The sequence below is a fragment of the Pleurodeles waltl genome, chromosome 2_2 (genome assembly GCF_031143425.1).
Source record: "Pleurodeles waltl isolate 20211129_DDA chromosome 2_2, aPleWal1.hap1.20221129, whole genome shotgun sequence".
In the NCBI taxonomy this organism is placed as follows: Eukaryota; Metazoa; Chordata; class Amphibia; order Caudata; family Salamandridae; genus Pleurodeles; species Pleurodeles waltl.
Genome location: NC_090439.1, coordinates 495,470,644 through 495,495,768, shown reverse-complemented (window position 1 = coordinate 495,495,768; position 25,125 = coordinate 495,470,644). Strand labels below are relative to the sequence as shown.

The 25,125-nt window shown below is 43.5% G+C and overlaps 1 protein-coding gene across 1 annotated transcript in view; it reads right to left on the bottom strand.

Moving 5' to 3' along the window:
* ENOSF1 (enolase superfamily member 1) overlaps window positions 1-25,125 on the bottom strand; it is a 289,050-nt gene that overhangs the window by 151,772 nt on the left and 112,153 nt on the right. The window contains exon 5 of the mRNA XM_069219981.1: window positions 24,223-24,249. Coding sequence (XP_069076082.1) covers window positions 24,223-24,249 — 27 coding nt within the window. The remainder of the gene's footprint in view (window positions 1-24,222; window positions 24,250-25,125) is intronic.

The following is a 25,125-nucleotide window of genomic DNA, read 5'->3' as shown; positions in this document are numbered from 1 at the left end:
AGAACAGGACCCCTCAAGTCCTGTCTCCAACTGTGTTAGTCAGAAATAGTGAGTCCCTCACAGGAGGGTCCCACATTTCTGAAATCACTGAGGATGCTCTCAGTGAAGATGACCTCCTGTTAGCCAGGATGGCCAAAAGATTGGCTTTAGAGAGACAGCTCCTAGCCATAGAAAGGGAAAGACAAGAGATGGGCCTAGGACCCATCAATGGTGGCAGCAATATAAATAGGGTCAGAGATTCTCCTGACATGTTAAAAATCCCCAAAGGGATTGTGACAAAATTTGAAGATGGTGATGACATCACCAAGTGGTTCACAGCTTTTGAGAGGGCTTGTGTAACCAGAAAAGTGAACAGATCTCACTGGGGTGCTCTCCTTTGGGAAATGTTCACTGGAAAGTGTAGGGATAGACTCCTCACACTCTCTGGAAAAGATGCAGAATCTTATGACCTCATGAAGGGTACCCTGATTGAGGGCTTTGGATTCTCCACTGAGGAGTACAGGATTAGGTTCAGGGGGGCTCAAAAATCCTCGAGCCAGACCTGGGTTGACTTTGTTGACTACTCAGTGAAAACACTAGATGGTTGGATTCAAGGCAGTGGTGTAAGTAATTATTATGGGCTGTACAATTTATTTGTGAAAGAACACCTATTGAGTAATTGTTTCAATGATAAACTGCATCAGCATCTGGTAGACCTAGGACCAATTTCTCCCCAAGAATTGGGAAAGAAGGCGGACCATTGGGTCAAAACAAGGGTGTCCAAGACTTCAACAGGGGGTGACCAAAAGAAAGGGGTCACAAAGACTCCCCAGGGGAAGGGTGATGAGACAACCAAAACTAAAAATAGTAAAGAGTCTTCTACAGGCCCCCAAAAACCTGCACAGGAGGGTGGGCCCAGAGCCTCTTCACAAAACAATGGGTACAAGGGTAAAAACTTTGATCCCAAAAAGGCCTGGTGTCATAGCTGTAAACAGCATGGACACCAAACTGGAGACAAGGCCTGTCCCAAGAAAGGTTCCACTCCAAACTCCCATCCAGGTAACACTGGTATGGCTAGTCTCCAAGTGGGATCAACAGTGTGCCCAGAGCAAATCAGGGTCCACACTGAAGCTACTCTAGTTTCTGAGGGTGGGGTGGATTTAGCCACACTAGCTGTCTGGCCGCCTAACATGCAAAAATACAGACAGCAACTCTTAATTAATGGGACTAGAATAGAGGGCCTGAGGGATACAGGTGCCAGTGTCACCATGGTGACAGAGAAACTGGTTTCCCCTGGCCAATACCTGACTGGAAAAACTTACACAGTCACCAACGCTGACAATCAGAGAAAAGTACATCCCATGGCAATGGTTACTTTAGAATGGGGAGGGGTCAATGGCCTGAAACAGGTGGTGGTCTCCTCAAATATCCCAGTGGACTGTCTGCTTGGAAATGACCTGGAGTCCTCAGCATGGGCTGAGGTAGAACTAAAAACCCATGCAGCAATGCTGGGTATCCCTGAACTGGTGTGTGTGAAAACAAGAGCACAGTGCAAGGCACAGGGTGAACAAGTAGAGCTGGAGTCTGGAAGAATGGCCCAGCCTACCAAGAGAACAGGAAAGTCAGTTGGGAAACCAACTGCAACACAGCAAAAGAAAGGGAACCTCTCTTCTCAGGAAGAAGTTCTGCCCTCTGAGGGAACTGAGCCTTTGGAGCTTGAACCTTACCAGGTTGAGCTCTTAGGCCCAGGGGGACCCTCAAGGGAGGAGCTGTGTAAGGGACAAGAAACCTGTCCCTCTCTTGAAGGCCTTAGGCAGCAAGCTGCTGAAGAGTCCAAAGGCAAGAAAAATGGAACACATAGGGTCTATTGGGAAGATGGACTCCTGTACACTGAGGCCAGAGACCCCAAACCTGGTGCCACTAGGAGAGTGGTAGTGCCTCAGCTGTTCAGGAAGTTCATCCTCACATTGGCCCATGACATTCCCCTTGCTGGACATTTGGGACAAACCAAGACGTGGGAGAGGTTAGTCAACCACTTCTACTGGCCCAATATGTCCAACATGGTTAAGGAGTTTTGCCTCTCCTGCCCCACCTGTCAAGCCAGTGGTAAGACAGGTGGGCATCCAAAGGCCCCCCTCATTCCACTTCCAGTGGTGGGGGTTCCCTTTGAAAGAGTGGGTGTGGACATAGTTGGTCCACTAGAACCTCCCACAGCCTCAGGAAATATGTATATCCTGGTAGTAGTGGATCATGCTACCAGGTATCCTGAAGCTATTCCCCTTAGGTCGACTACTGCCCCTGCAGTAGCCAAGGCCCTCATTGGTATCTTTACCAGAGTGGGTTTCCCTAAGGAGGTGGTGTCTGACAGAGGTACCAACTTCATGTCAGCATACCTAAAGCACATGTGGAATGAGTGAGGGGTGACTTATAAATTCACTACACCATACCACCCACAAACTAATGGCTTAGTTGAGAGATTCAACAAGACATTAAAGGGCATGATCATGGGGCTCCCAGAAAAACTCAAAAGGAGATGGGATGTCCTCTTGCCATGTCTGCTTTTCGCTTACAGAGAGGTGCCACAGAAGGGAGTAGGATTCTCACCCTTTGAACTTCTGTTTGGTCATCCTGTAAGAGGACCACTTGCTCTTGTTAAAGAAGGCTGGGAGAGACCTCTCCATGAGCCTAAGCAAGACATAGTGGACTATGTACTTGGCCTTCGCTCTAGAATGGCAGAGTACATGGAAAAGGCAACCAAAAACCTTGAGGCCAGCCAACAGCTCCAGAAGTTTTGGTATGACCAAAAGGCTGCACTGGTTGAGTTCCAACCAGGGCAGAAAGTCTGGGTTCTGGAGTCTGTGGCTCCCAGGGCACTCCAGGACAAATGGAGTGGCCCTTACCCAGTACTAGAGAGGAAGAGTCAGGTCACCTACTTGGTGGACCTGGGCACAAGCAGGAGCCCCAAGAGGGTGATCCATGTGAACCGCCTTAAGCTCTTCCATGACAGGGCTGATGTGAATCTGTTGATGGTAACAGATGAGGATCAGGAGGCAGAGAGTGAACCTCTCCCTGATCTTCTGTCATCAGACCCAAAAGATGGCACAGTAGATGGAGTGATCTACTCAGACACCCTCTCTGGCCAACAGCAAGCTGATTGTAGGAGAGTCCTACAACAGTTTCCTGAGCTCTTCTCCTTAACCCCTGGTCAGACACACCTGTGTACCCATGATGTGGACACAGGAGACAGCATGCCTGTCAAGAACAAAATCTTTAGACAATCTGACCATGTTAAAGAAAGCATCAAGGTGGAAGTCCACAAGATGCTGGAATTGGGAGTAATTGAGCGCTCTGACAGCCCCTGGGCTAGCCCAGTGGTCTTAGTCCCCAAACCTCACACCAAAGATGGAAAGAAAGAGATGAGGTTTTGTGTGGACTACAGAGGGCTCAATTCTGTCACCAAGACAGATGCTCATCCAATTCCAAGAGCTGATGAGCTCATAGACAAATTAGGTGCTGCCAAATTCTTAAGTACCTTTGACTTGACAGCAGGGTACTGGCAAATAAAAATGGCACCTGGAGCAAAAGAGAAAACAGCATTCTCCACACCTGATGGGCATTATCAGTTTACTGTTATGCCCTTTGGTTTAAAGAATGCCCCTGCCACCTTCCAAAGGTTGGTGAATCAAGTCCTTGCTGGCTTGAAGTCCTTTAGCACAGCTTATCTTGATGATATTGCTGTCTTTAGCTCCACCTGGCAGGATCACCTGGTCCACCTGAAGAAGGTTTTGAAGGCTCTGCAATCTGCAGGCCTCTCTATCAAGGCATCCAAATGCCAGATAGGGCAGGGAACTGTGGTTTACTTGGGACACCTTGTAGGTGGAGGCCAAGTTCAGCCACTCCAACCCAAGATCCAGACTATTCTGGACTGGGTAGCTCCAAAAACCCAGACTCAAGTCAGGGCATTCCTTGGCTTGACTGGGTATTACAGGAGGTTTGTGAAGGGATATGGATCCATTGTGACAGCCCTCACTGAACTCACCTCCAAGAAAATGCCCAAGAAAGTGAACTGGACTGTGGAATGCCAACAGGCCTTTGACACCCTGAAACAAGCAATGTGCTCAGCACCAGTTCTCAAAGCTCCAGATTATTCTAAGCAGTTCATTGTGCAGACTGATGCCTCTGAACATGGGTTAGGGGCAGTTTTGTCCCAAACAAATGATGATGGCCTTGACCAGCCTGTTGCTTTCATTAGCAGGAGGTTACTCCCCAGGGAGCAGCGTTGGAGTGCCATTGAGAGGGAGGCCTTTGCTGTGGTTTGGTCCCTGAAGAAGCTGAGACCATACCTCTTTGGGACTCACTTCCTAGTTCAAACTGACCACAGACCTCTCAAATGGCTGATGCAAATGAAAGGTGAAAATCCTAAACTGTTGAGGTGGTCCATCTCCCTACAGGGAATGGACTTTATAGTGGAACACAGACCTGGGACTGCCCATGCCAATGCAGATGGCCTTTCCAGGTTCTTCCACTTAGAAAATGAAGACTCTCTTGGGAAAGGTTAGTCTCATCCTCTTTCGTTTGGGGAGGGGTTGTGTAAGGAAATGCCTCCTTGGCATGGTTGCCCCCTGACTTTTTGCCTTTGCTGATGCTATGTTTACAATTGAAAGTGTGCTGAGGCCTGCTAACCAGGCCCCAGCACCAGTGTTCTTTCCCTAACCTGTACTGTTGTATCCACAATTGGCAGACCCTGGCATCCAGATAAGTCCCTTGTAACTGGTACTTCTAGTACCAAGGGCCCTGATGCCAAGGAAGGTCTCTAAGGGCTGCAGCATGTCTTATGCCACCCTGGAGACCTCTCACTCAGCACAGACACACTGCTTGCCAGCTTGTGTGTGCTAGTGAGGACAAAACGAGTAAGTCGACATGGCACTCCCCTCAGGGTGCCATGCCAGCCTCTCACTGCCTATGCAGTATAGGTAAGACACCCCTCTAGCAGGCCTTACAGCCCTAAGGCAGGGTGCACTATACCATAGGTGAGGGTACCAGTGCATGAGCATGGTACCCCTACAGTGTCTAAACAAAACCTTAGACATTGTAAGTGCAGGGTAGCCATAAGAGTATATGGTCTGGGAGTTTGTCAAACACGAACTCCACAGCACCATAATGGCTACACTGAAAACTGGGAAGTTTGGTATCAAACTTCTCAGCACAATAAATGCACACTGATGCCAGTGTACATTTTATTGTAAAATACACCCCAGAGGGCACCTTAGAGGTGCCCCCTGAAACTTAACCGACTATCTGTGTAGGCTGACTAGTTTTAGCAGCCTGCCACAAACCGAGACATGTTGCTGGCCCCATGGGGGGAGTGCCTTTGTCACTCTGAGGCCAGTAACAAAGCCTGCACTGGGTGGAGATGCTAACACCTCCCCCAGGCAGGAATTGTCACACCTGGCGGTGAGCCTCAAAGGCTCACCCCCTTTGTGCCAACCCAGCAGGACACTCCAGCTAGTGGAGTTGCCCGCCCCCTCCGGCCAGGCCCCACTTTTGGCGGCAAGGCCGGAGAAAATAATGAGAAAAACAAGGAGGAGTCACTGGCCAGTCAGGACAGCCCCTAAGGTGTCCTGAGCTGAAGTGACTCTAACTTTTAGAAACCCTCCATCTTGCAGATGGAGGATTCCCCCAATAGGGTTAGGATTGTGACCCCCTCCCCTTGGGAGGAGGCACAAAGAGGGTGTACCCACCCTCAGGGCTAGTAGCCATTGGCTACTAACCCCCCATACCTAAACACGCCCTTAAATTTAGTATTTAAGGGCTACCCTGAACCCTAGAAAATTAGATTCCTGCAACTACAAGAAGAAGGACTGCCTAGCTGAAAACCCCTGCAGCGGAAGACCAGAAGACGACAACTGCCTTGGCTCCAGAAACTCACCGGCCTGTCTCCTGCCTTCCAAAGATCCTGCTCCAGCGACGCCTTCCAAAGGGACCAGCGACCTCGACATCCTCTGAGGACTGCCCCTGCTTCGAAAAGACAAGAAACTCCCGAGGACAGCGGACCTGCTCCAAGAAAAGCTGCAACTTTGTTTCCAGCAGCTTTAAAGATCCCTACAAGCTCCCCGCAAGAAGCGTGAGACTTGCAACACTGCACCCGGCGACCCCGACTCGGCTGGTGGAGATCCGACACCTCAGGAGGGACCCCAGGACTACTCTGATACTGTGAGTACCAAAACCTGTCCCCCCTGAGCCCCCACAGCGCCGCCTGCAGAAGGAATCCCGAGGCTTCCCCTGACCGCGACTCTTTGAATCCTAAGTCCCGACACCTGGGAGAGACCCTGCACCCGCAGCCCCCAGGACCTGAAGGATCGGACTTTCACTGGAGAAGTGACCCCCAGGAGTCCCTCTCCCTTGCCCAAGTGGAGGTTTCCCCGAGGAACCCCCCCCTTGCCTGCCTGCAGCGCTGAAGAGATCCCAAGATCTCTCATAGACTAACATTGCGAACCCGACGCTTGTTTCTACACTGCACCCGGCCGCCCCCGCGCCGCTGAGGGTGAAATTTCTGTGTGGGCTTGTGTCTCCCCCGGTGCCCTACAAAACCCCCCTGGTCTGCCCTCCGAAGACGCGGGTACTTACCTGCAAGCAGACCGGAACCGGGGCACCCCCTTCTCTCCATTCTAGCCTATGTGTTTTGGGGCACCACTTTGAACTCTGCACCTGACCGGCCCTGAGCTGCTGGTGTGGTGACTTTGGGGTTGCTCTGAACCCCCAACGGTGGGCTACCTTGGACCAAGAACTAAGCCCTGTAAGTGTCTTACTTACCTGGTTAACCTAACAAATACTTACCTCCCCTAGGAACTGTGAAAATTGCACTGTGTCCACTTTTAAAACAGCTATTTGTGAATAACTTGAAAAGTATACATGCAATTTTGATGATTTGAAGTTCCTAAAGTACTTACCTGCAATACCTTTCGAATGAGATATTACATGTAGAATTTGAACCTGTGGTTCTTAAAATAAACTAAGAAAAGATATTTTTCTATATAAAAACCTATTGGCTGGATTTGTCTCTGAGTGTGTGTACCTCATTTATTGTCTATGTGTATGTACAACAAATGCTTAACACTACTCCTTGGATAAGCCTACTGCTCGACCACACTACCACAAAATAGAGCATTAGTATTATCTATTTTTACCACTATTTTACCTCTAAGGGGAACCCTTGGACTCTGTGCATGCTATTCCTTACTTTGAAATAGCACATACAGAGCCAACTTCCTACATGGGTGTAAGGCAATTTTACCATGTTTAAAGGAGAGAGCACATGTATTTTAGCACTGGTTAACAGTGGTAAAGTACATATAGTCAAAAGGCCAGAAAAACAAATTCAGCAAAACAGGAGGGGTGAAGGCAAAACATTTGGGGATGACCCTGCAGAGAGGTCCAAGTCCAACTTAGTCACTGAAGAACAGACAACAAAGGTCTAGCAGTTTTATAAAATTGCCCTTTTTCCCAGGTTCTTGAAGCCATCAATTGCACATAAATGGCACTATAGACGCCCAGTGTGATCATGATAGCAAATGTCACCACTATTGTTCCTTAAATGTACAGGGTGTCTGCCATGCCAAGAGCTTGCTTCTTCAGACATGTCTATGCTGTCTTTCCTGGTGCATATTACATGCTGGAGATTACGCAGAAATGTGGCTACATAGTGAGTTCAGCATTTACAAAGAGGACATGCATGTTCCTTTGGAGCATACCATCATGATGAACACTCTCCCCTCCTTTACTCTTTATGGAAGTTCTAAATGTATGCGTATGCAAAATGTTAATAAATCTAAAACAACAGAATCAATAATCCATTCTTCACTCTTTGCTGCTGGTGATCGTGCATATTGTCTTTCCGCTCACCTCCTCTCCCACATCAGACAACGTGCAACTTTACCTCGGCAGAGGTATAACAAAGCATACACATTAACCTGAGACAACACAGACATGCTATTGTTATCCCCAAGTTACATGTCCTGGACACTCAGGATGGTGTTACTGTACATATCTGAATTAGTGTGTCTGATCAAGCTTGCGTATTGTTGGTACACAATATATGCTTTACACTGTACCATACATATGGATGAACACTTAGCAGTCCAGTCCAATGCAAGTCCCCAAGCTAGCATAGTGCCAAGAGATCTAGACCAGCATGTAGGTAGTTTTGCCAGTATTCAACAACCGGTCATGGCTATGTGAAGGTCACAGAAAAATTATCATGCTCAGAGTCACAGTTATGTCCAGCTGGTGAGTGTGTGATATATCCTCCTTTTCCCATTTGAAACTCATGTATCAAGATGCAACATTCCCAACCATGTTTATCTGTGGATTCTGTGGGAAACAACTGTGTATGTTGTACATAGTGACGTGTCAATGCCAAAATTACAGTTGTGCACCACCACCTCCTTTCTGGAACCTGGTTTTGATTTTTCATATCACACACAGTGTAAGGCTATACTCGCTACATCAAACGTGCAAATAACTGGAAGTGAACAATTAGGAAGTGGAAAATTAGCCCTCCTGAGCCATCCACTCTACAAGAACAACATTGGCCTATTTTCTGCTGCAACTCAACACCTCTCTGAAATAGCTGAAGAGGAGACTAAGAGGTCTCCCAACTTCATGTAAGAAGAAACTGAGAGCCAGATTTATACTTTTTAAACATATAGCGCCGGCTAGCGCTATTCCAAGACTCTAAGCAGTGTAGCGCTATTTTCTGGCACACAACCCCCATGGACATGGCTCCTGCCTTAGCAGGAGCCATGCCCACCACCCCAATGGCCATGCCCAAGGGAAAATAGGAAAACTATCACCATAGTAGAAGAGAAAATACATAGGGGTTGGCTGGAATGTTGCACATATGTGTCCATTTAGAAACAAAGAACATCACACAAAGAAAATACAAACACGCTTGTCACAATTTCTGAAGGAGATAGTAACCCAATGTGCTACTGATGATGTGGTTTAAGTCTATATTACAATCATTTCATAAGTTGCTTCTTTGAGAATGTTGCTCAGATGATAAACAGTGCTTATGTCATTGCTAGAAATACCATGAAAGTTGCTGTGTGGGACATGTAAGGAAGTAGAATCCCCACATTACACCATAATGCAAATCTTCCATTATAATAAAAACAAATCAGAGATCAAATTTGAACCACTAAGGCAACAGCGATATTGATACAACCTATGGCAGATGGTGTTATAGCCCACCAACAAGTCTACACAAATTCATCATGTATTGTCACAAAAATTGTGCTAGCAGAAAAGCACTGACCAGACGCAAGTTATTTACTCCAATTTAGTTCATCAGTAAGACGTGTAATTACTTGTCAGTATTTAAACGCTTATTACCAGCTCTTAATCAGATAATGCATCTGGTTTCCAGTCTTCGTAGTGCAAGTGTATTATTACCGCCTCGAGGATTGGGTTCTAATTTAGCGATATCATGAAATGTGATTTTAATCATTTCGGATTGCATGTGGTAGATATTATAATGCACCGCAAAGGGATATTGGTAATGTTATTTCTGATTGCCCTTAAGTGTTCTTGGATCCTCTGTTAAAGGGATCTAATGGTACTCCCTATGTAGAAAAGTCCACGTTCGCAAATGATACAGTATACAACTTACTTAGTATTACAATTAATATATTTTGTAATCCCATGGTGTCTATTTGTGTTTGTTTGAAAATGGTTTATTAGAAGGGGTTGGTAGATATCCACCAAAGTAATAAGGCCACAATCACATTATAAGGTCGAGTCAAGGTCTCAGTAAATTAATCCCTTGCTCAACTCTTGGTAGATGGCAACAAGCAGGCAGGCTTAACATAGGAGACATGTGCATATAGCATTTAAAAACACCAATAAATTAGATAAGATACAACACACAATAAAAATTCAACACCAATTTTTGAAAATAGAATATATTTCTTATGAAAAATAGACACCAAAACGACAAAAATCTAATTCGGGGAACCAGAGATATGATTTTTTAAAGATTAAAAGTAAAACTAGCGTTTGGAAGGAAATAGCGCTCAAAGGCTTAAAAAAATGCACTAGACCGGAAATCAAGTCCAGAGTTCAGGCCACCCACGATATAATACTTTCATACTTACTTCCAGAAGTGTTTCTAGGTGCAGGAAAGTGGTCCACAGCACCAGCCAATGGTTCAGATACTCTGGATGTAATGTTGGGATCTGGGACTCCAACTCCAATAATGCATCTGGTCAACTTATGGAGCTTTTTACAAACGTTGCTCCAAACTTCTCCAAACTTCTGGTCTGGAACCTCTTGTGGATTAAAAGTGGCCAAAACACCAATCAAAGGGTCTAGAAGCTCTGAGATGGTATTTGGGATGTTGGGACTACGTTTGGCACAATGCACGCAGCCAAGTCCTTAAAAGTCCACTGAATGCTGTTCAGCTGGACTCTTCTGGCAGAAGTTGATGCAGATGACTCTTGGTAGCTCCTTCATACAAGTCGCTTACAGGGAGTCCACTCCTTCCACTTTCAAAGCAAGGCAAAGTCCTTTTTGGGCTGAAGACCAAAGTGTGCAGCGAGTGTAGTCCTGAAGAGTGCAGTCCTCTCCTGTGCAGTATAACAGTCTAGCAGGGCAGTCCTTCTTCTCCTTGTAGTTTCAGGCAGGGATCTCTTGTATCTCGATTGTTCCTGTTGCTTTCAGGGAGTCTCTCCTTAATCCTTTTGAAGCAGGGCAAATTCCTTAGGGCTGTAATTCCAAGTGTGCAGCAGGTGCAGTCCTTATGAGTACAGTCCTCTTGGGGTGCAGAACAGGTGTTCCAGCAGAGCACTCCTTCTCTTGATTTTTCCAGTCAGGGATTTAAGTTGCTGGGCAACTCTCCCATATTTATTCAGTTATCTGGGGGCTGGCAAACAGGAGGGCACCCCAGACCAATGGGGTGCAGGGTGCCACTCTCTGGCGTGACCGCTTCCTGCAAAGTGTGGCAAAAATCAGTCCGAGAAAGCACTATTCTTCTAAAATTCAAAATGGGGAAATTTTCTCCTGAAGGGTTAGATCAGGCTAAGCAATCCCACCCACTGGTGTGGGTAAGTTTCCCTAACACTCCCCTTCCAGCACCCTTACTAATCTAATTACTGGGGCTTCTGTTTGGCTGGGGATGCAGATTGTGGAGGTGAGGCTGTGTTCCCGTCCAAACTGTCATTCCGTCTCTGAAGACCAGTTTGGTCCCTCCACCCCCTTCCTGCCTTTTGTTCTGCAGCTTGAAGTTATCCTCCCACAAGATATCCTTTGTGTAAAGGCAGGCCACTTCACACCTCATTAAGACAGCATGGCTCATCCTGGCAGAGACTGGACAATCAGAGAAGAGCTGCTGGAAGGCTGGGTTTTGGCTCACAGAAAAGAAAGTCCTATAACATATGTTCTGTAATAGTCATAATAAATCGAACAATGGCACATTGCTGGATTTATTCTAACTATCATTTTGAGTCCAAAAAGGACATTTTAGCTCTTTTTTTAGCAATAGTTATACTTTAATAAAGTATTCCCATGTTAGCCTATGGAGCTAATGTACTGCAAAGAGGAAAAACAATATTAGCAGTTTTTCCCTCACCATATTTTATAATGTCCCTGCTTATAGTTACAAGGCGCCATACCCCTGGGGCATTTAGGGGAGACCTTAGGGGTGACATATGTAAAAATAAGGCAGTTTAAGACGTTGGAAGTACCTTTAACTCTAAAGTTAAATTTGCATACAAATTTAATTTAAAAGCAGCCTCCAAGGCAAGGCTGGCTTTTAAATTGACAGCAGGCACCACAGCAGTGCACACTTAAGTACATTATATCTGCTGAGCCTCTAAACCTACATGTGCTATTATATACTAGGGGCTTACAGGTAAGTCGTCATGTCAATTAAATGTATGCCTAATTTGCATATACATTTATTCTGAGCTCAGGCCCTGGGTCTGGTTAGCAGAGCCCAGGGCACCCTCAGAGTCAGAAAGCAAGCATCTAGTAGTCAAAGCTGGGGGCAGAAAGTAGGGAGGCACTGCAGAAAGCCCTTGTTTTTCACAGTGTTATACTGAAACAAGGATAACTTGTCCTTTTCAAAGCAGCAAACATTACGTAGACTACATTTATAGAAGCCCTTTGGCTGTATAGGCAACCATATTTTAGGTGGTGTTGTCTCTGGTAACTTTAACACAGTGAATTTCTCAGTGTTATGACCCTGCTGTGTATTAGAGAAGGCTTGGGTGAAATCCCATCATTCAAGGCATTATCTAGTTTTAAAAGGTGGCAATGTTTGTGTAGAATCTTGTACACTTCAGAACTTAGAGCAGCATATGGTATGATGAATGAAAGCTTGTTATGTTTTGTCTTTGGGGACTTCTTGTTTGCTAAGAGGTCATCCCGTTTGACCCTCACAATTATATTCCTTGCCCAGGTTTTTTCTGGGTATCCTCAATCATAAATCTTTACTCCATTTGTTGACGTTCTGATAGAAAGTGAGAACTGTCACTACAACTACAACTTATTCTTATCATCTCCCCATAAGGTATCACTTTACTCTGAGAAGATGGATGTTAACTGGTCGCATGAAAGATGTCACTGCAAGCAGTTGGTTTCCTATATAGTTTGGAACCTGTGTTTTTCCCAGCCAACATCCGGATAGTGAATTTGTTGTGTGGTATATTGATGAGTGAACGTCACATTGTAAGTGTTATTGTTACTGTGTAAACTGGTTAAGTGTGTCAATGTTAACTGACCAGAATGTAAGTACACTGTCAATGTACCTCCCCCAGTAAATAATGTGCTCCATAAGTTCTGTAGGGCAAAAGGTCCAAATATGCAATTTCTCGAATAGCTCCATCTACAAATTTGAAAAAGATGGAGAAAATTTGGACCCCATTGCGATGCCATGTATTAGATTAAACCACTCTCCATTGTGTAGAAATACATTATGCTCAAGGACCACACTTATACGATCGATAAGCATTTCAGCGTTTTTTTTAAAGTGTTGCGTCCCTAGTATCTAAAAAGTGTTAAACAGCAGATACATCTTCTTCCTTTGGGATGCATGTATATAGTGAACAAACATCAAGTGTAACCAACATGTTACCCTCAGTCCACTCAAAGTCTGAGACTTTGCTGAGAAGGTCTTTAGTGTCCAGAATATATAAGAGTGATTTCAAGGGCTAGTTTTCTGGCCTCCTGTTCAGAGCCACAGGGGCACAAAAACCTCCCACCATCTTGAATCCACAGCTGGGCCCAGTCTGGGTGAGTCATGTGCCCCCAAGAGGAGTTCCACCAGTTCTAGGCCCTTGGTTGTCAAGCTGAAGGTGATCAGACAGCCAGATTCAAAAACTGAGGACTTAGACACATTTTGGCTAAAGACTGCCCTGTGAACCAGGAGACCAGGGCCAACCTGTTCGCTTATTCGACCGAGATGCATCGCCGGTCAGACTGATTTTGCAGCTTCTCCCGCTACAGTCTTCTTCACTGCAACAAATCAGTTTCAGCAGTCCTTTGCCAAAGGGGTATTCGGCCATGTGGTACTGTCTTCAGCTACAGCCCTCTGCCTCGTCAAGCTGCATGTAGAAATCTTCAAAGCAGCTTTGACCTATGGCTATCTGATGACGACGCTCCCTCCTTGGACACCTCCTGAAGCCTTGCCCCGTTGAACTTCTCAGATACTTTTTCTCAGAATTTCTTTGAAGTCGGAAGGTAAGTGCTGACCAGGCCCAATCCACTTCTTGTATCCACATACCGCATATGCAATGTTGTCTCCCCTTGCTTCGTTGTTGGCTCAGGTGAGAAGTGGTAACTTTGGGGTGGGGCAATGTTGTGAATAGAGTTTTGTGTGTGTCACCCTTTGCCTGAGGAGTCATGTCCCTCTGATCCACGAGTAAACTCCGGAGGTGCACCTTAGTCGGTGGGTGTATCTGGGGCACCTGCAGGATTGGTGATGGGAGTGATTACTTTAAAGATAGGATAAGCAACTGTGGCTTTGGTCTTTGCATTTGGGGACTTGCAACCTGGAGAAGTCCCAAACGAAGGCGAGAGTTGATCAGCAGTGAGCCTTGGATGAGAGTTACGTACATGATGGTATGTGGGATGACCTATGTTGCAAAATAAATCTCCTCACCTTCATGGATATCCATGATGTGTGTTGGTGAGGTGATGCTCTGCAGGGAGGTTATCGCCCAAGAGTGCACATCTACTGCCACTAGTATATAAGTTTCATCATCATGCTCCTCTTTTGATGGCTGCATCTTCCTCAGGGCCTCTAAGAAAGAGGCAGATGATCGACCTCTATATCCAGCTACTGATAAAAATATTAAAATGACAATCAGTGGGATGGACATATAGGAGACCGCGTATAAAACTAGACACGCAGTGCAATTTCCTTTGGCTTACTCTGCTCGGTCATTCGTCCAGTCTGTAGGTCAGTCCAGATAGAACTGCTGGAGCGGAACAGCGGCTGAGGTGGTGGAAGCTTGCTGAGAACCTGGCAACACAGGTGCTGCAATGATGCTATAAACAGACCCTATGAGATTCAAAGGGGGGCTTTTGTGCAGGATTTCATATGCGAGAACAATGTATGGTATGCACATACAGCTATAGCTGGTTGGGACACCTAGAAGTGATAGTGGAAATATGTACAGGTGATGTTGTAACATATATCGTTCGTGTGTGGGTACTACACCGTGCGGCGATGTGTGGAAGATCGGCTGTGTGGCCAGTGCCGGTTGGCCCTTGTTGCATGAATGGTGCGCATTGCTATTGTTTCGCCAAGTGGTGCATACCTGGGGTCTGATAAAAGTAAAGGAATCAACGGTTTACATATTACATTGTTGCCTCTGTGTAGTTAGGTGGCTTTACAGGTGTATTGCTAATTTAATTTCAGAATGTGTGCTTTGATGTATGTGTAAGACCTGACCCTTTGTGTGTGTTGTTTGTGCACATTGTGACATCTATGGGGACCAACATATGTTGCTACCTGTACTCATGCTTGTACCTCACCTGGCTGATGATGGTCCCGGTAACTAGCAGACTCTACAGCTGGTCGGAGGTCTCCGTGTCTACCACTAGAGTAGAATCGCCAACTGTAAGCTTTTTGTTCAGCTTATCTTTTAAAACATTAATAGAAAAATAATATGAAGGACCTCCTTTAAAAAAAACTGTGGCTTTGAGGATGCAAACCGCGGGAGAAGGAAATATGCCACTGCCCAGTTGTAAGGCTAGTATACCAACTAGATGTCCTAAATGTCCTTAGAGATTATGCAGAGAAGGAAGATTGCATGTCCGTAGGCTGCAAAATACCCGAAAACGTATAATTGTGTGTTATTTTAGTGATGTTCTCAAGAATCTCCATGGTGATATTATGCTTAAGGTCATGTGTCACGTTATGTGTTGTGCATTGATTAATTTATAATTATAAAGCCAACCATAGCTAAGGAATTGGATGCTTTTTGTTTTCATTCTTGGCTAAAACACCCCAAGATTGTGTGATAGCAAACAGGTTTGTAAATCCAATCATCCCTCCTGTGGTAAGATTTACTTTCTTGAGGATAAGGGGGGTGGTAAATATTTTCCCTGCTGGAGCTACAATGATCTGCTCTTCATTGCCATATTCTAAACTTAAATTCACATAACGATGTGTCAACTGGCACTATAACTCAGCTGTCATAGATCTTTACATTTTGCTTTTTCTCATATTTGTAATGCACTAATCAAAGGGGTCAAGATGGACTACCTTCTGGCCCAAGATGCTGTAAATTTGTCCAGCTCTTCCTGCTATAGACGTCAGCAAAATTTATATGGACAATGCAACTTTTGATGCAACCATGTTCCTCAGCTCTCTGTGCAGCCTGTGCAAGTTTACAGGATCAGTTATGTGCATGTTTTTTTTTCATTTTGATACGTTTGTTCAGACCACAGTTATTAAGTGATTAAATAAATGTTCTTCAAATGCATTGTGCAGAGCAACCCAAAAAAACGTAAGAGATGCCCCAGTCACCTCTGACAAAACAATGACTCACATAATTTCCAAATGAAAGGAAAGAAATAAGCTGGATCAAGCTTTAAAAAATACGAAAAGAACCCCCAGAGCAATGGCAATTGGACTACAGAAAACAGACAACAAAATAATCATAAAACACTTTTAAATCCACACTGGAAGAAGGACAAAATAAACCGCGAGTGAGGCAAGCAAGGAATATTTGAGGAGAGTAACATTACACCATCTGCAAGCTAGTAGCATTTAAACCAACAGCTTTTAGAAGCATATTTCAATGTCACCACAAGAGGGCACCAGATCCCATTGGTGGATAATATTGAAAATCGGAAAACAGTGGCCATATGAGCACAGTTGTTTCTTCAAGGCCTGCTCCCTTTTGGCCAAAAAAACGATAGGTCGTCTAATTTCCACTGTTATTTTCCAGAGTGCATATATCATTTATTTTTATTGATTAGAAGTTGTTTTTATATAGCCTCTTCACCTTGGCAGGTATTAAAGCGCTTTGTAGAAAACAGTACCGTATTGCAGTTTTACATGACTATCAACATAGAGGAGATTGGGGGGAAGGGGATGGGAGATAACTGTGAAGAGGAAGTGAATGAAAATGGGAGATAACAAAGTGAACTAGCAGAAGAACGCTAAGCGAAAATGTCTTCGAGGATGTTTCTAGTCCTATTAAGTTCCTCCAGTTGTTAAATCAACCTTGTTTTCATGTAGTTTGATCAGATCTTCTTGATCAGTAAAAACCGGGATATTTTGCAAAACTAGAAGAAGGACTACAATTTTACATCAAAGGAACATCTAAGAATGACAGCTCCCATCAACAACGCAACGCAACGCAAAAGCGGCACTAAGAAAATAAGTAAAACGTATATTTGACAACCAGCATCATACCTGTGAATTAAATTGCTTACTTATAATAAGTGCTGACTATCGCTGCTTACTAGACCCCTTTTATTAACCGGGACATAAGCCACATTTGGTGAAAGCTGCCGTGACAGCAGGTGAAAATCCGGGACGCCTTTTAACCCTATTTTCATGTGTGAGGAAATGGCAGAGTACTGACAAGAGCGCTTAAATAGTGCAAATCAGTTTTTAAGCCACCCACAACCATATTATCGTGCCAGAAGCTTTAAACATTGCTTCCTGACGCCGATTAGTGAAACAATATTATTACCTAGTTAAGTTAAATCAAACTTTAAAACTCATCTAACATCAAAACAAAAAAAGTTTTATTTTCATCAGTAATCTGTGAGAACGAAAACAAGATAAAATTAGATCAGGTTGTGCGTGAAAATCCAGCACGCAATTAGACAGAATTTGTACCTGAAAACAACTTCTTTTTATAGTATGAGCCTTAGCACGGTAAGCCTTTAATCCAGTCACTATAGCAACAAGGAAAGGAAGTAAGGAGTGTGTTCAGAGATGAATCTGTATAGAGTTTATCCACAAACCCTATAAAAAGTCATAGAAAATGTCTACACCAGACAGCACTGCAGTAAAAGGTGGGGTTTGCAATATTTGCATTAGCCAATGAACGGATAAAACATTCCACAAAACCTCATAAACATCTCATAAACACTACCAAAAGTACTAACGACGAGTTTATATGAGCTTAGAAAAAACAGTGTAATTGTGAACATCGAGTTCACCCAAAAGTGTGGTGTCACCAATATTGAACCTGCGCTGCTCATAAAAAATCCAGAGGACCAACAAAACAACTTTCAGTCTAAGGGATGACAAGCATGCTGACTTTACAATAGGGGTCTACCAAAGTATTTCGTAAATGGCCAACCAGGCAAAATTCAAATTTTCAAAAATTGGTCTACAGTGCAAAATGGATTACAAAAATTCACTACGCAGGTAAACCTGAGAAATAGGTAGATTTCAGCTCTTTTGTGAACCTGAAAAGTCGATGGCTACTCTCTCCCATGCAGGCTTAGGGAGTTCTAATATAGTCAAAGGATGTTGAGTAACATTCGTAGATGACAGGCCTTGAGTTCTTTTTCAACCCTCTCATTTTAATATGTAAACCAAACTTTGTCTTGGAGAGCTCTTTTTGTGGCAACGATAACATGGTGTCCTTTGTGAGCCACTTCAATTATTTCCTGTTGCAGACTCTCCAGAATTAGGACTCTCAACCATTGCAGTATGACTTCTTCCTGAGTTAAGGACAGTTCAGCTTTGACAATTCTGTATTTGTCATATTCAACAGCATTGATGAGAGATCAAGTGTGTTGATGTATAATTATGTCTTTTAACTTCAGAATGTCACTATCATGACTCATAACAGTAATAATCTCGGCTAAGGAGATAGTAGCTGGAGTATTTGATTTGACAATTAAATTAGTGTAGGCTTTAGCTGTCTTAGATGGAGGCCCTTGTATAGGCACTCTGGAAAAGTAGTCTGCAGGGTTTTGATTTTTCCCTGGATGATGCACAATGGTATAATTGTACTCTTGCAATCGTAGTCCCCATTGTTCAATGCAAGGAGGCATCTTGGCTTTTGGATTGCCAAAGAAAGTCAGTAAAGCTTGATGATCAGTTACCAGTGTAAAAGACTTTCCATACAGGAAAAAAAATGGAAGTGTTCACAACCCCATACAATGATTAAGCTTTCTTTATCAGGTTGTGAGTAAGCACGTTTTGTTTGGGACAAACTTCTAGTAGCATATGCCATAGTATGCTTAAGATCATTTGAGTATCCTCTGTGCTGTGCAAGGGTAGCACCTAACCCGACCAGGCTTCCACCTTTGTTTTCTTGTGTTTCATTGTCACCACAAATGAGCCTTGACTTTTTATGGGCATCGCTGCAGCCCATGAATTTGGTTTTCTATGGTGTAAGCTGCAGTCAGGGGCATAGCTTCAGGAGTGGGTGTTTGGGGTGCTAAATCCTGCTATTAAATCCATTTTGTAATAAATAGTTGGTTACAGGTGCTTTCTGTCGTGTATGGTATGGCATCTGTCAGATTTCACAAGGAATTTTTACACACACAGACAAAAACGAACATATACACCCTCCCTTTCTCTGTTTGAAAAGACTTTAAAAATGTTAGTTAGTTCATAAAGTAAAGTGTTTTCTTTAACTTAGCACCCCTACCAACCTGCATTCTCCTCACCTTCTCGTGCCCCGTATGCCCCTCTCATCCGCCATGCTTGTCGTATAATGTATTTTAACATTATGTGCCAGCATGATTGTTGGGAAATCTGAAACTCACACCCCCTCCCAATTTTACTGGCCAAGCTATGACCCTGGCAGTGATAATGGAGACAGTTAATTGTATTTATCTTCAGGCATTATGTTTATTGATGCATCACTGTCGATAATGAAAGGTATCGAACAACCACCTATTGTCAATGTAATCTTTGGACAGTGTTTGTATGATTTCGGTGCTTTGGCATGTCGACTTTTCTATGACTGACATTTTTCTTCACATGCAACCAGTCCAACATGCACATGTTTCTTTGAGGTAAACATCGACATTGCACAACCATCTTCCTCACTTTCACTTGATATTGAGGTGGAAGAACTGTATATCAATGATTCGGATGACGATCAAGTTTGTTCAGTGTCGATTTGCCTCAAATGATGTCACCACTTGGATGTGCATCAAGCCTTGCTTCTGGAATGTTCGGACGGCCATTTTGTCTTCACGCCGTGATGCACGCACTTTTTCCCTCCGCATTACAAACCATAACAAAATGGTTCACTTTCCCATAGCCTTTACATAATCCGAGCTCAAAAAATCTACTCAACCATGCACTATGGCGAGTCATATTCGAACAGGTTGACCTATATTTAAGACGTACTCGCCCCTTCTGATGAGTTGACAAAGATCAGGTGTTCTGTTCAGTCAGAAAGTGGAGGGGCAATAAAAGATGCCTTTAAATCTTGTTCTTGTGTGTAGCATTTGCTCTGCGTTCACAGAGGTCAAAAGTCAGTTTGTCTTAAAATTAATTTTCCTTCTGGCTGCTGAGTTATTTAGTTTTGTAAAGTGAACTGTCTGACCTGCTGTTTAGAGTGTGAAATAAAAGGCTACAGGGTGTCAGGTTTTTCCTAACACACAAAATTTAAATGACTAAGTCAACTGTACAAACATTTCTAAATATATATCCATAGTTGTGAAAGCCATTTTGTGTATTTGAGTGATGAAACAAATATTTTCATATGGTGAAAATTAATCAGAATACTTTGCATGTTGATGTGCAAAGGACATGTTTTCTGAAACCCAATTTTCACAGATTGTTAATACACTATAAAGTTTTATGAGTAAAGCTGCAAGTTAGTGGAAAGGTTTTTTGACATTTCTTGGAAATTAACTGTGTGTAGATGAGAGTATGTTACCCCATCATAGTTTAGCAATACAGTTTTTAAAAGTGAGTATTTAAACAAACTGAGAAACACTGCTGCCCTGATGGCAATGCTATTAGTAAACTAAGAGCAAGTCATGGGTCATGTGTCCCCTGTATGTGGGCTAGATTCTTGTGATACATGCAGCAAACGTTAGTCTACTTAATCAAACAAAAGTGTTTTTTCTGTACTGCAGAAATGCTGAGCTCACATATTTGAAGGTGCAATTATATGTGAGAATAAAGAAAAAAGGCGACTCTGTAAACTATTTGGCTAGGGTCATACAATTTGAGACCCGTTTACGGGTCAAGTACATTACAGTGAGGTCGAATAGATTATTCAAGTTACTCGACCTGCAGGTCTAGAAACGTTTTAATGATTTTTTGAGGCCTGACATATCTGTCCAATGGTGGGGCATTTACCCTCATGTGGAAACAAAAATCCACATCTAAAAAATAACTTCTTTTTACATTTAGACATCACTTTATGTCCTTCAGTCTTTTGCTTTGTCTTACTTTTCACACTCATGACTGATTCACTCTGAGCACCTCAGGCCTCCATGTCGGCAGCTTGTCTTTCAGCATGGTCTTCAGCTCCAGCAGCCATTAATACTTGCTCCAGACTAAGAGTTTCTGACAGGATTTGTCACCTGAGTGAATCTGACAAGCACCCCTCATTTAACTTAATGACAAAACGTCATAATTAAATTAATTGAACTTACAGTGTGTGATGAGTGTATCAAGTCTCTCCAAAACTTTATTGATGGTTTCATCAAATTTGTGGCGTTCTTGAATGAAAATGTATCTTTCATAATCAACTTTTGGTACTGGATTGAATTTGAGATTCAACGCTTGTTTAGTCTGACAGTATGTGACTTCTTCATCAGTCCTCGCCATTTGCTTGATGACTTCTTTCACACTATCACCAGCAAGATTTTTTAAGATACTTGATAAGTTTTCTGTTACCAGTCTCTTCAAGTGCATCAATGAAATCATCAAATGTCTCCATGAAACAGTCCATCTATTGCCAATATTGTGCTTTTTGGCAGTTTCAATAGGTGGTGGTGATTTCAGGATGGCAGCAGCATGGTAGTTAGTTATGTGAATGGCTGACATTGAGGGTGGAGCTCTTTCAGATGCTGTCTGCTATCCTCTAGGACCACCATCATCTGCTCCCTCGTTGAGGCCCTGCGATGGATTGCATCCAAGCCATCCTGGACAGTGTTTGGTACTGTAACCTCCTTCTTGGTTTCCATCAGAGCCCTTTCATTTTTGGAGAACTCTGAAGTTATTCTGAGCTGCATATGAATACACCCAGAGTACAATAATGTCTGTTGATGGTCTGCTGGCCAAAGCAGGTCCAATTTATTAATGAAACATAACGGATCCAATTAGTGAAATGTGTTTCCACATCAGAAAGCAGTCATTGTATTTTCAACAAGAGCAGACAGCTGATACGTGTTTCATCTTAAACAACTTTTTGAAGGCTGAAGTACGTAAATGTCTAGTAGAGTAAACATGTAAATATTACAGGTTAGCAATCACATGCGGATATGACAAAGTACACAGGGACCTCTGAAAAGTGTAACAAGGTAAATAATATTCCTGAATATAGTAGTCAAAATGCCATGATAAGCCCCTCCATAGTGTAGGAGATCAACGGTCATGAGTAGATTTAATCTATGTGTGACCCGCTGATCTGCACTAAGGAGAGGCTTATCATGGCATTTTGAGTACTTTAACCAGGAATACTGTTTAAAGTAGTCAAAATGCCAAGATAAGTGTGTAGATTAAATCTATGCATGACCCATTGATCTTCGGCACTAGGGAGGGGCTTATCATGGCATTTTGACTACTTTAATCAGGAATACTATTCATCTGGTTCCACTTTTCAGAGGTTCCTGTGTACTTTATCAGATCCTCGTGTGATTGTTAAACTGTAATAATTACGTGTTTATGCTACCTGACATTTACGTACTTCAGCCTTGAAGAAATCATCTAAGGCGAAGCACATGTTGGCTGTCTGCTTTTGTTGGAAGTACAATTGCAGCTTTCTGGCGTTGGACACACAATTCGCAAATTTGATCAGTTATGTTTCATTAATAAATTGGACCGGTTTTGGCCAGCAGACCATCAACAAACTTTGTGGTGCTCTGGGTATATTCATATGTGTCTGATATGTGAGGATTCTCTGCATACAGTGCTCACTATTTTGGTAGCATAGTGATTGTTGCCCATTAAGCACACCTTACATTTCTTTATCTGTATATATCCTACATTGAGAGGTGCAAAATATTCCTGATACCACTGCTACCAGTCTTCTCTGTTTTGTTATTCTGAGCTGCAATCTGGCAGCTCTGGAGGGGTTCCTCTTCAGGTACTGGACTGCTCAGTAAGCATAACCCCTTTGCTTCTACTTGGGTCTCCTCGCCTGGTGCTGAGGTTGTAAAGCTCCACTCAGCAAGGCTCTTGTAAGTGTAAAGACATTATGCTTCCTTCTTACTTGTTCTGTCAGCCAACACTTCTATATGTTTCGTTAATATTGAACTATAGAAGTTTTTAGCGCCCCGTTTCTATATCTATACATAACCTCCTTTTGCAGTAGCACTCCATATAATGTACAAATGTATCTTGTGTGGCAGCGTCGTACCTTTGTGGATGGCCTGACCACCAGGTTCTCAACCAATGACGTTTGGATTCTTTGCAATGCTTTTGTGGTATTCGGCTGCTTCACAGAAGCTGGAGCTGCACTTTGACTCCACATGCATGAAGCGCTGATTCTGTACTTCAACAGCGATACACGTGGCTCACACAGCATTTTGCTTGGTCCACAGCAAACTCTCTGGGAGAGTATGATCGTTCTTTGGGTTACTAATCCCCTATCTTGTTGCCAGCTTAGCATCCTCCCCCGCCTGCGTACCCGCCAATGACTATGGCACAAACTGAACTGAATACTACATCTTTTTATTCATCTATGTGTAACTGCAGACTCAACATTCTAAACAAAGCTTTCATTGTATGCCGCATTAACACCTACGTCACACTTCTACAGAATCCGTTTAGAGCCAAAAGGGTTCCGTCATAAAACTTTCAAGACACTACATCATCTTAGACTGGTCAACAAAAAAATAAAAGAAAATGGTACCAATGCCATCCTGCAGGCATGACAAGCCTGCTGATGCATGAGTACAGAATGACGTGCCTGCTAACAGCAGCTGTATCATCACACTTTTTTGTGCCACTACTAAACAGCATCAGCAAAAAGCACTGCTTTTTACCAATACTATTCAGCATTTCCAAAAAGCTTTGGAAAAACCAGTGGTTCCCTAAGGCAAGACCTACTGGTTCTGACTATGCTCTTTTAGGTCAGGCATGACAGCACAGCTTTCAGCAGACTTACTTATATAAGGTCTTTAAGGTATACATAAAGTGTGACTTCAATCAACCCAAAGTATTATTTCTCTCTCGTTTAATACTATTGGCTCTCTATAGTAGGTGAAATGATACACCAGAATGCCGGTAATGCATGAAGGACTATTTTCCATACCAAAAGTGCCCAGAATCATCACACATTAAATTCTTTATCTCACAGATGCCACATGTATGGAAAGCGTTTTTTGTTTTACTGTATTGTGTGTTTTTTTCAAAGTTTTACTCGTGGCTCAAAATGCAAGCCATCCATATTAGCATTCCCTATGCTTGATTAGGAAACTGGTTGGCAAAGTGAATCACCACTCAGTAAAAAAAAACAAATTCTTGCGCCTGTTTTCACAAATTATGAGAATCTCTGTTCGAAGTCCAATGATAATCTGGGGCAGTACTAGAAATAAAGAAAAAAAACATAAGTGAAATTTGCTTACCATGTCAACTAGTAACTTCCACAGGGGCTAAAAACAAAGGAGAAATATAACAAGTTTAAAATCAGATGACAAAAAAAAATATTTTAACTGAAGTAAAATCACAAGGCATTGTTTATAGATGACAAAATATTCCCGATGCTTCTTCTACAAAGTTCTATATAATCACTTTCCCCCTGAATCATACGCAGAAACAAAATGGAGCTAGTACCATAGCACACAACCCAGGTGATCCAATAACCTGACTACTCTCCTCCAAGTGATATGAGTACTTTATATTTATGAAAAGACCCCTCACCCAACAACCTAGTTGGTGGCACACTTCATCATAGGGGTCACACACCTGATTGCCTAGCGTCTCAGGGGTGTGCTTCAAAGCCTCATTACAGAGGAACAGGTTTTCCAAAGCGCACTTAGAGGGTGATGAAGAGAAATAACTTTCCCTTATTTTTAGGCAGTAAGAATGAGTTAATCAATCAATCAATCAGTATATGTAAAGCGTGGCTAATCACCCGTGAGGGTCTCAAGGTGCTGGGGGGAGGGGAGGGGCCTCATCCGAAGAGCCACGTCTTGAGGTTCTTCCTGAAGATGATGAGCGACGAGCTTTGTCTGAGGTGCAGGGGAGGTTGTTCCAGCTCTTTGCTGTAGTGTAGGTGAAGGATCGTCCTCCGGCTGTAGTTATGTAGATGCGAGGGATGGTGGCCAGGGCCATCTGGGTGGAGGGGAGGGGTCTGGCGGGGATGTGGAAGGAGACGCGGTGGTTCAGGTAGGCTGGTCCTGTGCTGTGTATAGCCTTGTAGGTATGGGTGAGAAGTGTGAAGGTGATTCGCTTCTCGACAGGTAGCCAGTGGAGGGTCCTCAGGTGTTGGGAGATGTATTCTGGGCGAGGGAGGTCCAGAATGAGTC